The sequence below is a fragment of the Mobula hypostoma genome, chromosome 10 (genome assembly GCF_963921235.1).
Source record: "Mobula hypostoma chromosome 10, sMobHyp1.1, whole genome shotgun sequence".
NCBI classification, from domain to species: domain Eukaryota; kingdom Metazoa; phylum Chordata; class Chondrichthyes; order Myliobatiformes; family Myliobatidae; genus Mobula; species Mobula hypostoma.
This window is the reverse complement of record NC_086106.1, coordinates 30,366,404-30,383,014: the sequence shown is the minus strand read 5'-3', so window position 1 is coordinate 30,383,014 and position 16,611 is coordinate 30,366,404. Positions and strand designations below refer to the sequence as shown.

The 16,611-nt window shown below is 49.2% G+C and overlaps 1 protein-coding gene across 1 annotated transcript in view; it reads left to right on the top strand.

Annotated features, from left to right (window-relative positions):
* Positions 1-4,000: 4,000 nt before the first annotated feature.
* LOC134352475 (uncharacterized) overlaps positions 4,001-16,611 on the top strand; it is a 52,709-nt gene continuing 40,098 nt past the window's right edge. Inside the window, exons 1-4 of the mRNA XM_063059753.1 lie at positions 4,001-4,044; positions 6,169-8,087; positions 9,216-9,339; positions 9,426-9,583. Coding sequence (XP_062915823.1) covers positions 6,631-8,087; positions 9,216-9,339; positions 9,426-9,583 — 1,739 coding nt within the window. The 5' untranslated portion in view covers positions 4,001-4,044; positions 6,169-6,630. The remainder of the gene's footprint in view (positions 4,045-6,168; positions 8,088-9,215; positions 9,340-9,425; positions 9,584-16,611) is intronic.

Here is a 16,611-nt window from a genome sequence, read left to right as displayed (position 1 = left end):
CTGTGATAGTGTTACAGTAACCATTGAGCTTTCCCACTACCACAAGTAAACAATATCCACTGACTCTCCTTCATCTCTCCTGTTTGTTATTTCCTCAGAGACTTCCAACAGATTTGTCAGGCAAGATTTCCTCTCAAGGAAACCATGCTGATTTTGGCCTATTTTATCACATGTCTCCAAGTACCCCGAAACCTCATTCTTAATAATGACTCCAAAATCTTCCCAACCACTGAAGTCAGGCTAACTTGTCCATTGCCCACCCACAAGCTTCATCTCACCCACCTCTCCCTTTGTCCAACTCCCCACTCACAATCTCCATCTCACCCACCTCCTGCCAGCCACCTTTCCCAACTCTCTCCTTCTGCAACTTTGCTAAACAACCCCTCCATCATCACTCCTAACTTCTCCCCAACCCTTCCCATCTCCATTACCCTTACACACTCCCCCCTCTACTGTCTCTAATCTTCCCCTCACCCACTCCCGTCACTCCCATTATCTCCCCTACCCGCAACAATCCCTCCATCACCTTTCCACTCCCCTCCAGTCTCATGTCTCCACCATCCCTTCCCCTCCTATTACTGTTTCCCCAGTCTCCACCTACCTCTCTCCCACTGTCCCTCCCCGATCCATCATCTCCCCCTCCTCTCCCACCATCTATCTAACCTGCATTCTCTCTCCTCCGCCATGTGCCCTCCCTTTAACCTCTCCCCTTCACACTCCACCTATCCACTGTCTGCACACTTCCCCTCCTCCTACATTTACTTTCCCCATCCTCCCCTCTCCCACTCACTCACCCCTTCCCACCTCCTCTCCCCTCGTGTAAACTATCTATCCCCAGATTCTACCATATCCTCTCCTCTTCCTTCCATTTCCCCATCCTCACACCTTCTCCCTCCCCCTCTTATCTCCTGCCACTCTCTCACCCCTCCCTCTACCATCTAGCTAACCTTCAACCTCCCTTCCCGACTCAATACTCCCACTTCTTCCTTCCCTATCCATACTTCTCCTCCTCCACTTTCCCCACCCCTCCCCTCTCCTGTTTCCCTGTCCTTTTTCATTTCATCATCTCGCCTAGCCTCCCCATCCCTCCTCCTCCCCACGCTCATTCCCTGCTCCAACCTTCTCATACCCTAACACACCCAACCCCTCCCTCTACTTTCTCCCCACCCCACCCCGTCACCTCTTTCCCCCCATCAAGGACACTCTCCCCTCCCCCTCCACCCTCACTGTCTTCCCTGCATCACTTTTCCCTCCTCACACCTTCTCCTACAACCCCCAGCATCTCCACTCCTCTCATCCTCCACCCTCCCGTCTCCCCTCCATCACCATTCCCTTCCCTTTGCACAATTTCCCCTACTCCCACTCTTACTGTCACTATCACTGGCCCAACACCTCTTCTCGCTCAACCTCTTCTCTCCAATTTATTCCCTACGCTCTCCCCCCTCTTTTCCCCCACTTCCCCTCTTGATCTGCCCCACCACCTCTCACTCCCCCCTCCCCCACTTCCCACAATCCTGTTACTCTCTCTCTCGCTCTTGCCCTGAATAAATCCTCACCTACTCTATCTCCCCCACTCTCCCTAAACTGCCCTTCTCCTCCTCCTCCTGCTCTCAACCCACCTCCCCTCTTACTCTGAATCTCCCTTTCACCTACTTGATCCTCCTCCCACTCTCCCTATCACCATCTCTCACTCTCACCCCTTCTCGCTCTTCCCCCTACCCCACGCTCGCTCTCTCATTCTACCCCAATCCCCGTCGTGCTCTACCCCTCTCACTCTCCCTCTTCATGCACCCTTCCGCTCTCCTCCCACTCTCCCTCTCGGTTGCGGTGGCCGGTTTGATGCGTGATCAGGGATTGTGGATGAGACTGGGGTGAAATAGGCTGCAAGAGATGAGTCTGGAACGAGCTTTGGATGAATCTTACTGGGTGTAGACTGGGAGGTGCTTGCTTATGCAGGCTGGGAGGTGTCAGCAGGATCAGGCCTGGCAGTAAGCTAAGATGCCCTGACTAATCAAGAACCTGTCAAACTCCGCTTGAAATATATCCGGTGACTTGGCCTCCACAACCGTCTGTAGCAACAAATTCCACAGGTTCACCGCTTTCTGGGTAAAGAAATTCCTTCTCGGTTTTGTTCTTAATGGATGTCCCTCTGTTCTGAGGCTGTGTCCTCTGTCCTAGACTCCCCAAACGCAGGAAACATCTTTTTCCACATCCACTCTATCCAGGCCTTCAATATTCGATGGGTTCAACGAGATCCCCCCTCATTCTCTAAACTTCAAAGATATTTGCAGAGCCATCGAACATTCCTTGTTCCATAATGCTTTCATTCCTGGAATCATCTCTGCAATCCTCCTCTGGACATTCACTGATGCTAACTCATCCCACAATGGTGGGGAAAGAGAGAGCAACGTGCTGCGCATGTGCAGCCCTCCGGTGAAAAATGATATTGTATCCGTTAAATAGGGCCATGGACAATTCTGATTTGATGGAGATGGACGTGAAAGTACAGAGGAACATCTGGAAAGATTTCTGAAACGCCAGTTCACTGCTGTTGTTACTGAGTGATCGGGAATCTTTCGTAGGGAAGGCCTCAAAATCCCTGGCTTTGCCTGCTGTTGGCGACGGAGATGGAGGTCGAATCGTTTGGATAGAGATGGTGCTCAGTACGCGGTGTCGGAGAGCTGATCAGAGCTCGAGGTTTTTGGATGACTCAGAGTTGGACTGTGGTCGGGCACGGCAGGAAGAGTTCTCTTCCTTCTCCCGTCTGCGTGAGATGTGGGACATTTGAGAGACTTTGAACTTTTTACTGTGCTCATGGACTTCTTCATCAAGTTATGGTATTGTTGTGCTGTTGTAACTATATGTTATAATTATGTGGTTTTGTTAGTTTTTTTCCCGTCTTGGTCTGTCCTGTGTTTTGTGATATCACACCGGAGGAAATATTGTATCATTTCTTAATGTATGCATTACTAAATGACAATAAAAGAGGACTACGTGTCTTCATAATCTAATAATAAAACATCGTTTCTTAGATAAGAGGCCCAAAACTGCTGACAATATTCCAAGTTGATCTAACCAATGTCTTATAAAGACTCAGCATTATATCACTGCCTTTGTATTCTAGCCCTCTTGAAATGAAAGCTAACATTTCAATTTTCTTCTTTACCACAGACTCAACCTGCAACTTATCCGTTAGGAAATCATGTCATGGGTGTTAAATTCTTCCCTATTCTTTCAACATTATGGGTCGTTTTCACCAATTTCAAATGGTTGTGCCTCACGCAGCTGGGTTGTTGCAGTAAAGTCTGAGAGTATATAATAAAGTATAAGAGTTCGATGGAGCAGGGTCAGAATCTAAAGAGGAACCAGCACTGAGAAGGACTTAGAGGATCCAGAAATTGGTGGTGGGATGTCTATGGAGAGAATCAGGCCAGGAGGACGTGGCTACAAACGCCAAATCGGCAACATTTGGAGCCTGACTGACTGAAAACAAAAGGCTGGATGAATTTAGCAAGTCAGATAGTATCTATGGAGAGAATAAGCAGTTGACACTTCAGGTTGAGACTCTTCACCATGCTGGTGACTGGTGAAGGACTTTGGAAAGAAGCCTCGACTGCTTATTCTTCCGCGTACATGCAGCCTGACCTGCTGAGTTCCTCCAGCAATTTGTGTATGATGTTCTATATTTCCAGCGACTAAAGACGGTCTTTTTGTTTTATATCTGCATTTGTAAGTGGGTTGGACTTTGACTTTTGACACACGGAATGTCTGTGAATATTGATATATTGTTTGTGTGAGCATGCTGCATTAAAGTAGCTGCTGAGTATTCCACATAAAAACAATGGCTGGTTTTGAGGTATGAAGCAGGGAGAAATCGGCGCTTTCCTCGTCTTCGAATGGTGCCTTGTCTACCCAGAGATCTCCGCGCGTCAGAATTCGCCTGTGGTAACCCACAGATCAAATGCGCAGGTGTGAAGATTTCCGGTTTTCCGGGAAATCGCGCATGCGTCGGGTGGACACAAGGGTCTGACTGATCGGTGGCAGGTAGGAGCTGGTCTCTGGGTCGGTGTCTTATATCAGGGGGCCCGCAACCCCGAATAAGGGACAATTGCTGCGAGCTGTGGACACCCCGCGGCCCCGCACCTCGGGACAGTCCCGGTTGTTTCCCCTTTCCTCACCCCCATGCGCCGCACCCGGGCCCCGGGGAATTTTGGCCTGATGAGCGAAGGTGCTGGCGCCATTTCAGCGACGCATGCGCGCTGCTGGGACCGTGACAGACCGGCAACTCGTTGTTGACGTGTCGCGGACACGCGTGACACTTCCAGCGCTTTCCCCGCCAGTCTCAGGAAGCGCTGGTGGAGGGGATGGGAGCGGACTCTGCCGAGCTCTGGCTAGATAAATCCAACTCGGAACAAAAATAGAGTTCCGGGCTAATCGCAGCTGAAGTCCGTTTCAGTCACTGAAAATGTGAGTTGCTGCTGCAGAGCAAAAAGAGAGAATCGTTACGCCAGCTTTAGTTCTTTAGAAAATCACCTTTGTTCTACCGCCTGTTGTTCTGGGTCTTTTTACCCTTAAGAACACAAAACCATTAGACATAGGCCACTGGGCTCGGAAATTCCACCATGGCTAATTGATTATCGCCCTCAACCCCATTCCCCTGCCTTCTCCCTGTAAACTTTGATGCCCTGACTAACCAAGAACATATCAGCCTCTGTTTTAAATGTACCCAGTGATTTGGCCTCCACAGCCATCTGTGGCAATGGATCCCACACATTCACTACTCGCTGGCTGAAGAAACTCAGCTCTGTTCTAAACGGACGCCCCTCTATTTTGAGTCTGTACCCTCTGGTGCCAGACTACCTCCATATAGATAACATCCTCTCCACATCCACGCTATCTAGATATTTAATATTGTTTAATATTCGATAGGTTTCAGTGAGATCCCCCTCATTCTTCTGAACGTCAGCGTGTACAGGCCCAGAGTGATGAAATGATCCTCATATACTAACCCTTTCATTCCTGGAATGATTCTCCTGAAGCTCTTCTGGCACTCTCCAAGGCCAGCACATCTTTTCCTGGACAAGGGACCCAAAACTACTCACAATACTCTGGGTGCTCTGACCAATGCTTTATAAAGGCACTAAATTTTATATTTTTGATTTATATTCCAGTACTCCCAAAATGGATGCTAGTTTTACATTTGTCTTCCTCTCCACTGGCTCAACCTGCAAATGAACCTTTTGGGAATCCTGCACGAGGATTCTCAAGTCCTCTTGTAACTCTGATTTTTTTATATGTTCTTCCAGTTTTAGAAAATGGTCCACCCCTTTATTCCTTCTACAAAGTGCCGAACATTACACTTCCCGACAATATATTCCATCTGCCACTTCTTTGCCCATCTGCCCAAAGTCTTTCTGCAGACTCCCTGCTATCTGAACACTACCGACCCTCTCCACCTACCTTTGTTTCAGCTGCAAACATGGCAGAAAAAGCCATCAATTCCTTCATCCAAATCATTGACATATAACGTGAAAAGAAGCAGCATTAAGACTGACCCCAGCAGATCACCACCAGTCACTGACAGCCAACCAGAAATGGCCCTCTTTATTCCCAATCTTTGCCTCCTGTCAATCAGCCAATCTTCCATCCATGCCAATCCCCATGAAAACTTCCTTTTCACCATTCCCCTCTCTGGCTGCATAGTGACATCAAACACCTTTATCCTGGGTAACCAGTGACCTGCAGCTTTCACATCACAAAAGTGTTTACCATCTCCAGTGAGAAAGACCAATGCCCTCCCCTTCACATTCATTGGCTTTGACACCGATGAGTTCTTCACCATCAGTCACTAGAATGGTGAGAGATCAGAGTACAGTCGGCCCTCCATATCCGCAGATTCCGAATCCACGGATTTGACCAACCGCAGATCGAAAATGCTGCATTTGAAAAAAAAATGCTAGGAGTCTCTCTCCAGCACTCGCTGTTCGCCTCGCGTCTCGCTTGTTCGCTCCTTGTGTTGTGTGCACCCTTTGTTTCTGTGAAAAAATGGCTCCTAAAAAGCAATTAAGTGGTCAAAGCAATTCCTCAAAGGTTAAGAGGGACAGTGAAATTACCTCATCTCAAAAGCTGTCCTTCACCCACTGATATCTTTTGTAAATCTTTTTACAGGTTGGAAACAGCAAAGGATTTGTGTGCCGGAATCTCAAACACAACAACACGTCAGTTCTGCTCTGCTTGACCAGACATTTAAGGAGTGAGCAGACATTTTCTTTGCAATAGAAAACTTCCATTGTCGATCCTCGGAGATGAAAAAGTGATTTATCTTAATGTGAAGTTTTCCATTTTAATTCAGTGAAAGCCACTGGAACTGGGGTGCTGAGATCACCCGGCATTTGCTCACCAGAGATCAGTTCTTCATCTGCAATGATTGTGCAAGGAATTCACTATGTCTGTCATCTGACTTGGTGAAACCTCCAGAGAACTGACAGCAGGCAGATATCATTCGTCAGCTCTCTGAGGGAAAGGATTCACTCACTCAGCCCACTCACCGACACACCGGTGAGTTTAGATTGTGGAGAGGCGATTCAGCTGCTCTGAGAGTGGGAGGGATATACGAATTCATCCTGGGCAATGAGACACCAGCGAGTTCACTCTGAGGAGAGGCCGTTCACCTGCTCAGACTGTGGGAGGGCATATATTCGTTTTTCCGAACTGCAGAGACACCAGCGAGTTCACACTGGGGAGAGACCGTACATTTGCTCTGAATGTGGGAAGGGATTCACCCGGTCATCCTACCTTCAGACACACAAGTTAGTTCACACTGGGGAGAGACCATTCACCTGCTCTGAATGTGGGAAGGGATTCACTCAGGCAGCTCACCTACAGAGACATCAGCGAGTTCACACTGGAGAGAGACCGTTCTCCTGCTCAGACTGTGGGAAGGCATTTACCCACCCATCTCACCTACAGGCACACCTGCGAGTTCACACTGGGGAGAGGCCATTTATCTGTTCTGTCTGTGGGAAGAGCTTCACTCGGTCATCTGATCTGCTGACACACGTGCGATTTCACACTGGTGAGAGGCCGTACGTCTGCTCTGATTGTGGGAAGGGATTCACTCGGTCATCTGATCTGCTGACACACCAGCGAGTTCACACTGGGGAGAGACCATTCACCTGCTCAGATTGTGGGAAGGGATTCACTCAGTCATCTCAACTGAAGATACATCAGCGAGTTCACACTGGGGAGAGGCCATTCACCTGCTTAGAGTGTGGGAAGGCATTTACCCACCCATCTCACCTGCAGAGACACCAGCGAGTTCACACTGGGGAGAGACCATTTATCTGTTCCGTTTGTGGAAAGAGATTTACTCGATCATCAGATCTGTTGACACACCAGCGAGTTCACACTGGGGAGAGGCCGTACATCTGCACTGAATGTGGGAAGGGTTTCACTCAGTCATCCCACCTGCAGACACACCAGTCAGTTCACACTGGGGAGAGGCCATTCACCTGCTCAGACTGTGGGAAGGGATTTACTCAGTCATCTCAACTGAAGGTACATCAGAGAGTTCACACTGGGGAGAGGCCGTTCACCTGCTCAGAGTGTGGGAAACAATTCACTCGGTCATCTCACCTACAGACACATCAGTCAGTTCACACTGGGGAGAGGCCATTCATTTGCTCTGAATGTGGGAAGGGATTCACTCGGTCGTCCCACCTACAGGCACACCAGTCAGTTCACACTGGGGAGAGGCCGTTCACCTGCTCAGTCTGTGGGAAGAGATTCACTCGGTCAACAGACCTAATGGCACACCAGTTAGTTCACACCTGGACAATGCCGTTCACCTGCTCAGACTGTGGGAAGGGATTTACTCACTCATCTCAGCTGCAGACACACCAGCAAGTTCACACTGGGAAGAGCCCATTCATCTGCACTGAATGTGGGAAGGGATGCACTCAGCTCTCCCATCTTGTGAAGCACTGGCGAGTCCAACCTGGAGAAAGTGTTTCGGTGAGCAGGATGCTGGATAATGAACCATCATGGTTGCTGAATTCAGAGGCGATCAAAAGTGACTGTGTCAGACTGTAATGATTGCTGCTTCCCATCCCACCCAGATGTGGTCACTGGGCAAGGGAGGAGTTTCTTCAGCTATTGTTCACTGTTACCGGAGTTTAACATTGTGATTTTGACAAATAAATCAGTTCTATTTGAAACTCTGTCTCAGCGAATCTCCACCACACCCGGTGCACAGTAGGGAGTGAACTCACCCATCTGGGCTCTGCCCTTGTTTCTGTTCCACGACTGTCCTTCTAAACCCATTCGTGATGTTCACCTGTCCCTTTCCCTCTGGTGAGATAGTCACCAGTTTGCACATTCAGCCAGAGACTCGTTCCACCGAGATGCAGCACAGAGCGTCATAGGAAGTCATTCCTGCCTGTGGCCATCAAACTTTACAACTCCTCCCTTGGAGGGTCAGACACCCTGAGCCAATAGGCTGGCCCTGGGCTTATTTCCTGGCATAATTTACATATTTCTATTTAATTATTTATGGTTTTATTACTATTTAATTATTTATGGTGCAACTGTAATGAAAACCAATTTCCCCTGCTATGACTATGACCATGAGATAGTCACCAGTTTGTGAGTGAAGAGGTGTCCCTTGAGTTTTCTGCAGACTGATGAAGATGAGCTCTCTGCAGTTATGTCTGACATGTTCTTCGTCCCTCAAATCTCTGGGCTGAGGGAGAACGACATTGGTTATTAACCCCCATATTCCCTGCTCTTTAAAACATTACGGGTCATTTTCACTGCTTCCACAGGCCGGCGACTCCCACAGCTGGTTGTTACGATTTGCCACAGTCCTCTGAAGTCTGACGCACAATGGGGAACCATTAGCTGGATGTTTAATGCAGCCGGGTCAGCACAGGGCAGGGTTTGGGGCAGTGCACAGTGGTAGGGGTAAGAGCATGAGATGAGGAACAGGGAATCAGAGTGGGGAGGGGGTGGGGCTGGTCGTGGCAATGAATGACAGAGTTTCAACATTTGGAGGCTGATTGAGAGGAAAAAGGTTTCATTGACTGTTGATATTGAGTATGTCCATGTGGGCACTTGCTGTGTTAAACTGCACGCTGGGTTCTTATAAAAATATTGACTGGCATTTGGCAGGAGGTGGTGTGCATGTAAACACTTTCAATGGGACTGTTCTTACCCAGAAACCCCCGAGCATCAGAATTGGCTGTGACAGTGAATGGAATTTGCAGGTGCCAGGAGTCCAAAGTTGTACCAAAAGGTGCCAATGCACTCAATGGGCAAAGATCTCCGGATGATCGGCAGCGGGTAGGGGTGGGTCATCTGGAATGAGGGAGAATTACTCCGAGCTCCGAACACCCCTTTACCAAATCGTGCTGCCCCACAATTTGCAGAAAGCCCTGGGGAATTTTCTGCTGCTAAGTAACAGTGCCTGCGCAGCTTCTGGGGCGCTTGTGTATCACTGGGACAGTGACGTGCAGCTTCTGGGGCGCATGTGTATCACTGGGACAGTGACGTGCAGCTTCTGGGGCGCTTGTGTATCACTGGGACAGTGACGTGCAGCTTCTGGGGCGCATGTGTATCACTGGGACAGTGACGTGCAGCTTCTGGGGCGCATGTGTATCACTGGGACAGTGACGCGCAGCTTCTGGGGCGCATGTGTATCACTGGGACTGTGACGCGCAGCTTCTGGGGCGTATGTGTATCACTGAGACTGTGACGCGCAGCTTCTGGGGCGCATGTGTATCACTGGGACAGTGACGCGCAGCTTCTGGGGCGCATGTGTATCACTGGGACTGTGACACGCAGCTTCTGGGGCGCATGTGTATCACTGGGACAGTGACGCGCAGCTTCTGGGGCGCATGTGTATCACTGGGACAGTGACGCGCAGCTTCTGGGGCGCATGTGTATCACTGGGACAGTGACGCGCAGCTTCTGGGGCGCATGTGTATCACTGGGACTGTGACGAACAGCCTAGTGCTTGGCTTGTGTTGGAATGTGGGTACAGGAGCAGACGTTTGTGACTTGACCACAGCTTTGCACGCCAGTCTGCAGGGCATGAGTGGCATGGCAAGCGGAAGGAATGGCTGCAGTGGGTCTCCAGCTGATACCTTGCTATCAAAATCTAAGGATTTGGGTCTCGGACCAGAAATAAAGATCCGAGTTTATCTCATATGATGAATTTATTGCATAACTTTCAGACAAGTTTCAACCTATTGAAGTGGAACACTGAGATCAGGTCCAATATCCAGACCCTGCTGATGTCCGTACCTCAGTAGATAACAGGAATAGTTGAGACTGGGGACTAAAAGAAAGAACCGGGTCTGACCTGCAGTGAATTAACATGTCAATTAGAGCTGTATGGGAAAAATACATTTATCTTGTCACTTTTAGTTCTTTAGCAGATCGTCTTTGTTGAACATTATCTGGTTCTGGACTCAACTACCAAGCGAGGCCATTGTTTCCTCTATTCTGTCTGAGTGTACAATAATAACAGACACATCTGTCTTGGGTAACAGTGACCTGTAGCATTCAGACCACAGAGTTGCTCTGCTTAATAATCTCCAATGAGAAAGTCTGATCACCTTCCCTTGGCATTACCATGACTGAGTTCACCATTGTCAATTACCTCGGGGTCACAGTGATCAGAAAGGCTCCAAGAGCAGCCACGTAAATACTATGTGCTCCTGGTAGGGCAGTGAGAAAGCCCAGAACTGCTTAACTCCAGAAATGAACAGAGATACACTGAGCCAAATGACAACTGCTTGACCCACTATGTTACAGACCAGTAGACAGGCAGGGAATTTCATGCTGAGCCCAGATGCCTAAACTATGACGAGAGAGAAGATGAGAATTTGATATTTTGTGTGGAGACTCACTGTAACAGTGTGATGTCAGAGCCCACCAGAGGCTAAAACTCTCATCTGAAATGCTGTCCTTCACCCATCGACGTTTTAGTCGGGGTAGAAAAGACAACTGATTTGAGTAAGGCAATATCAGACACGAGAACATAGCAATTCTGTTGTGAACGTTAGTTCAGCAGCATTTGAATTTCTTCAGTCTTTGGAGATACTAGACAGCATCAAATCAGGGGTTCCCACCCTGAGGTTGATGGACCCCTCAGTTAATGGTAGGGGTCCATGGCAAAACAGGTTGGGAACCCTTGATGTAAGTAGTTAGTACACAAATTGTAGCAAGGAGATCTGGGACACGTGTTCAGTGCAGTGGGGAACTAGCCTGGAGATATCCTCACAAATAGCAGGACCAACAAGCTACAGGACAGCTTCTTTCTACAAGCCATTAGAGTTTTTTTACTCCCTCACGTTGTGGAATGGATGTAGGAATAAAATAAATTCTAAATTGAATTGACTTTATTACTTACATCCTTCATATACATGAGTAAAAATCTTTACTTTACGTCTGTCTTCGGGAGCAATGCGCATTTTATAGTAAATTGTAATAAATAGTATGTACAACAGGATAGTCAATATAACATGGAAATACAATTGTATCAGTGTGAATTAGTCTGTCTGATGGCCTGGTGGAAGAAGCTGTCCCGGAGCCTGTTGGTCCTGGGTTTTATGCTGTGGTACAGTTTCTCAGAGGGTAGTAGCTGGAACAGTTTGTGGTTGGGGTGACTCAGGTCCCTAATGAACCTTCGGGCCCTTTGTACACACCTGTCTTTGTAAACGTCCTGAATCATGGGAAGTTCATGGGAAGATGTGCTGGGCTGTCCGCACCACTCTCTGCATTAAGGCAGGTACAGTTCCCATACCAGGCACTGATGCAGCCAGTCAGGATGCTCTCAATTGTGCCCCTGTAGAAAGTTCTTAGGATTTGGGAGCCCATACCAAACTTCCTCAACCGTCTGAGGTGAAAAAGGCACTGTTGTGCCCTTTTCGCCACACAGCTGATATGCACAGACCACGTGAGATCCTCAATGCTGTGGATGCCGAGGAATTTAAAGTTGTTTACCCTCTCAACCCCAGATCCATTGAGGTCAATAGGGGTTAGCCTGTCTCCATTTCTCCTGTAGTCCACAACCAGCTCCTTTGTTTTTGTGACATTGAGGTTGTTTTCTTGACACCACTGTGTCAGGCGATAACTTCTTCTCGGTAGGCTGCCTCATTATTATTTGAGATTAGGCAAATCAGTGTAGTGTCGTCGGCAAATTTAATTAGCAGATTGGAGCTGTGGGTGGTGACACAGTCATGGGTATACAGGGGGTAAGGGGGGAGGAGGTGTTTAGGACACAGCTATTCGAGGTATTGAAGGAGTGACCAGATATTTCCTTTGTAGTACTGTATATAAGTTATGGATCGTTAGGAAATAAATGCATATCACATCCCAGCTTTGTGGTTGAAATGATACTCTTTGTTTTAACTTCTCATTGAAACCCCAGAATCGATCAGCAGATCTTCGTGAGAGATCAGACGCTCACTGCTTGAAGTATGGAAGGGATTGATTTGCTGCATCGTCTGACCTTTCGAGACATCAGAACGCACACAGCACGAAGAAAAAAAATAATAATTTACCTGTTCTGAGTGTGGGATGGGATTCAGTCGTTCATCCAGCCTGCAGACCCATCAGTGAGTTCACACTGCAGAAAGGCTGTTCCATTGCCTTATGTGTGGGATGGGATAAACAGCTTATCATTCAACTATACATGAATATAGCCAAATGCAAAACACATTACCCACAGAACGTAGCACATAGAGTTAGGATTTCAGGGGGGAAAAAAAGCAGAGGCCCCTGCTCTCACTCCAGACCTGTGTCCGAGGCGACCCCGCGGCCGAGGCCTAGATCTCGCCACAACCGAAGATTCATTCCACCTGAAGACACACCAGTCAGTTCACACGCGGGAGAGACCGTTCACCTGCTGCTTGTGTGCGAAGGGATTCATTCAGTTATCTCACCTTGTAAGGCAATAGGGAGTTCCACACTGAGAGACAGTACACCTGTCCTGTTTCAGCAAAGAGGTTTACCTGGTTTCCCCCCACACCCACCGACAGAAACACCAGCAAATTCACACAGGGGAGGCAGCTTGAATAATCCATGTTGAATCTCTAACCATTGGGTTTACTGAATCCAGTTTCAAGTTCGAAAGTGAGTGTTGGTGTCAGATTCTGCAGTTATTGCTGCTGTTCATCACACCCGGGACTGAACCGTGGTCACTGGGCTCGGAAGTGGTTTGTTCTGATGACATTAGCCTTTAATTGGACCGGAGTTTAATATTGTGGTTCCGTGATAAATACATCAGAGCTATTTTAATTCTTCTATTAAAGGCTCTTGATGATTTTGCAGCATACTCAATTTACAGTAGAGAGGCCATTCCGCCCCTCTGGTCCCTGCTGGCGTTCCTGTCCCACCACCCTGTACTGATGTTCTTTTGTCTCTCTCTGTTCACTCAGCTCCCCCTTCAATCCATCCCTGCCGCTCCCCTCAGTCTGTCCCTGTAGTGACGGGTTCCGAACGGTCACCGCTCTGGGTGAAGTGACCTCACCGATCACCTGGTCTCTGACAACTTGCGGCCGCTCTTCCTTCGAACTTTATTTACTTGTGTACCAGGACAACAGTCCAGTTCCCATCACAGAACTGTTCCGAAACTTCAGCTCAGAGTTGTCACTTTTATATCGATATTGACCAACTGAAATCTTGTGAAGCTTCTAATCCCTTATTTGCATACATCGAATCCCAATCATGATACGTTCTTACAGCTGTTAATAACCAACACTAGGACATGATATTTACTCCTTTATTTGCATTCAATCCGGTTAAAAAAGGGCAATTATATCTTAGTTTTAGTTAGAGTTATTGTCGGATGGGAAGTGTGTACTTCTCACTCCTTCATTTCCTTTATCATGTTTTGGTCTGGTCGTGTCCCTGGTGTCCGTGCTGTACAAAGCGAGCATTTCGTCCAAGCACCTTGCTCAGTTTAGCTGCGGTCTCACTTAACCCATGCCATGCTGCAGCTGTCATAGCAACTGCCCTGATTTCCCTGCATGTCTCCTTGCAGACTGAAGGACTGATCTCGGATATTCCCCGTCCTGTAATCATCACGGCTGGGGAGTGGGGGGATGCATTGGGGAATCTACCTCTTTGTTTACAGCTCTTTTCAACATTATCGGCAATCTCAATAACTAAATCGTGCAAAAGAAGAATAGTGAGATCCATCGACCATTCAGAAATCTGAGGATGGAGGGGACGTGCTGGAGGGTGGCGTCGTTGCTGATATATTCTCTCTTCTTGAGACGCCGCCTCTTTACAGCGACAGGTCGAGTGTCTGTCGCCTGCAGCCCTGAGGTCGGAGTGGGGAAACATTAGGGGCCGGAAACTAGAGCAAGATCATGAAAGGTTGCTGTGAATGGAGGGGGAGGGGTGTGCGGTTGGGAGACGCATTGTGACGAGGAGGGAACTGGAACCAGGAAGGCAGAACGATGAATGAAGTCGCAGGATCTGAGTGGGTTTCCAGTGAAACCTGTTCCACACTGAGACCCTGCACTTCATCCGTTGAAACCCCAGGCACCCCCCCCCCCCGCTTCACTTTCCAAACGCCTCCGATCAGCACGTCTGCACCGTGTCTGTGTACCTCCCCGTTCGCCTCATTTCTGAGTCATCCCTCTTCGCCCACTTCTGCCCTGCCACCTCTGTCTGCCTCGCCCCAGACGCCATCCTCCCATCTGTCTGAGGGTCTGCGCATTCACCCGCCCTGCTCATCTCTGAGTCGCCCCCTTTTCTCTCCTCCTCTCGTCTTTGAGTTTTCCCTCCATCTCTGATTCCCTCCCTTCACCGTCCAGCTTCCATTCCCCCGTCCACACCCCTCCCCCATCACCCCTCTCCCTCCACTCCCCTTTTGGGTCTATCACTGTTCATTTGCCCCCTCTTCTGCCTCAGTACGTTACCCCTCCCACCTAAGGGTGCCCCCTTACACTCTGGGTCAGGCCCCTATTCCAATCTCTTGATTCACCCTCTTCTGCCTCCCTCCCATTCATCCTGTTTCTCCGCCTTTAGGTCAACACCACCCCTCCATCCCCGGGTCACCCTTGTCTCCACCCCCCCCCCACTGTCTTTGTGTCACACCCCTCCCCCCCCCCCGCCTCACTGTCTCTGGCCCAAACCCTTATATCTTCCTTTATTCCCCTTTTCCTTGTCTCTAGTTTGCCCTCTTACCCCCAGGCTCTGGGTCACTCCCGTTCCCCCGTACCCTAGCACCCCTTCTCCCGTCTCTGGGTCATTCTCTTCCCCCACAGCCCCACGTCTCTGGGTCGTCACTCTTTCCCGTCTCCCTGTCTCTAGGTCCTCCCTCCCTCTTCATCCACCCCACCTGTCTCTGCATATCCACATTCTCCTTCAGCTCCGTATCTCTGGGTTGACCCTCCAGCCTCAGTACCCGTCTCCAAGCCCACCTTCCTGCCTCGAGTCCAGTACTCCTGCCCCGAGTCCAGTACCCCACACTCCTTCCTCTCAGCAGTCTATTGGCCACTTCCTTCTGCACCCCCCCCAAACCTCAAACCTATCTGGGGGTCGCCCCTTCCCACCTAAGGTCCCACAGGTTCAATAACAAGTATTAGCATTAGGCTCCTGAAATCAGAGAAGATAACTTCACTCACCTTGCACTGGACTGATCCCACAAACTCGGGACTGTCTTTCAAGAACTTTACAACTCATGTTGTCAATATTATTTATTTATTATTCTTTTGTTTTTCTTTTTGCGTTTGCACAATTTTGCACACTGGCTGTTTGTCCGTCCTTGTTACAAGCAGTCTTTTGTTATGTGCTGTTGTGTTCCTTTGTACTTACTGTGAACGCTCGCAAGTAAATGAATTTCTGGGCGATATCCTATGACATTCTGTACACGTACCTTGACAATAAAATTCACATTAAACTCTTGAACCTCAACCCCTGTTTCTGTGTTGCCCCTCTCCAGATAGACCCCGCTTCCTTCCTTCCCACTGCCCTTCTCACCTTGTCTTTATCTCCCCATCCTACCTCTCCTTCTCCAGATCGGCTTCTTTCCCCCTTACCCCCACCCTTTCCCCTCATTCCTGGGTCAGCTCTTCCTCCCATATCTCTTTTGCCACTTCCGGCTACTACCGCCTCTCCGACGCCCCTCCCCCCACTGGCGCTGCCCCTTCCCAACCTCTCTGGGTCACTCCCCCATTCCATTTTTGGGTTTCCCTTTCCATTGCGCCTGTCTCTTGATTGCCCCCTATTGCCCCCACCGCCATCTATGGGACGCCCTTTCTCCCTCCTCCCTTTAAACTCACCTCTTCCTTTGCAAATGGGTCGCCACCTTGCACGCTCCGCCCATCTCTGCAATACCTCTTTCACCTTCCCCCCCTCCGCCCATACTTTCTCCTTCCCTCATCCATGCAGGTCTGGGTTTCCCATTCCCCCTGTCTGTCCCTCTGTCTCTTCCTCCCACCTTGTTTCAATGTCACCCCCTCGCCCCCGTCTCTGGGTTACTCCAGCTCCCCCTCCCCGGACTGTATCACCCTCTCTCTGGTCTCTCCCTTGCCTGCTTAGCCCTGCCTCTCCATCCTCAGTCCCAATTCTGTGTACCACCTCCCCCCCCCCACA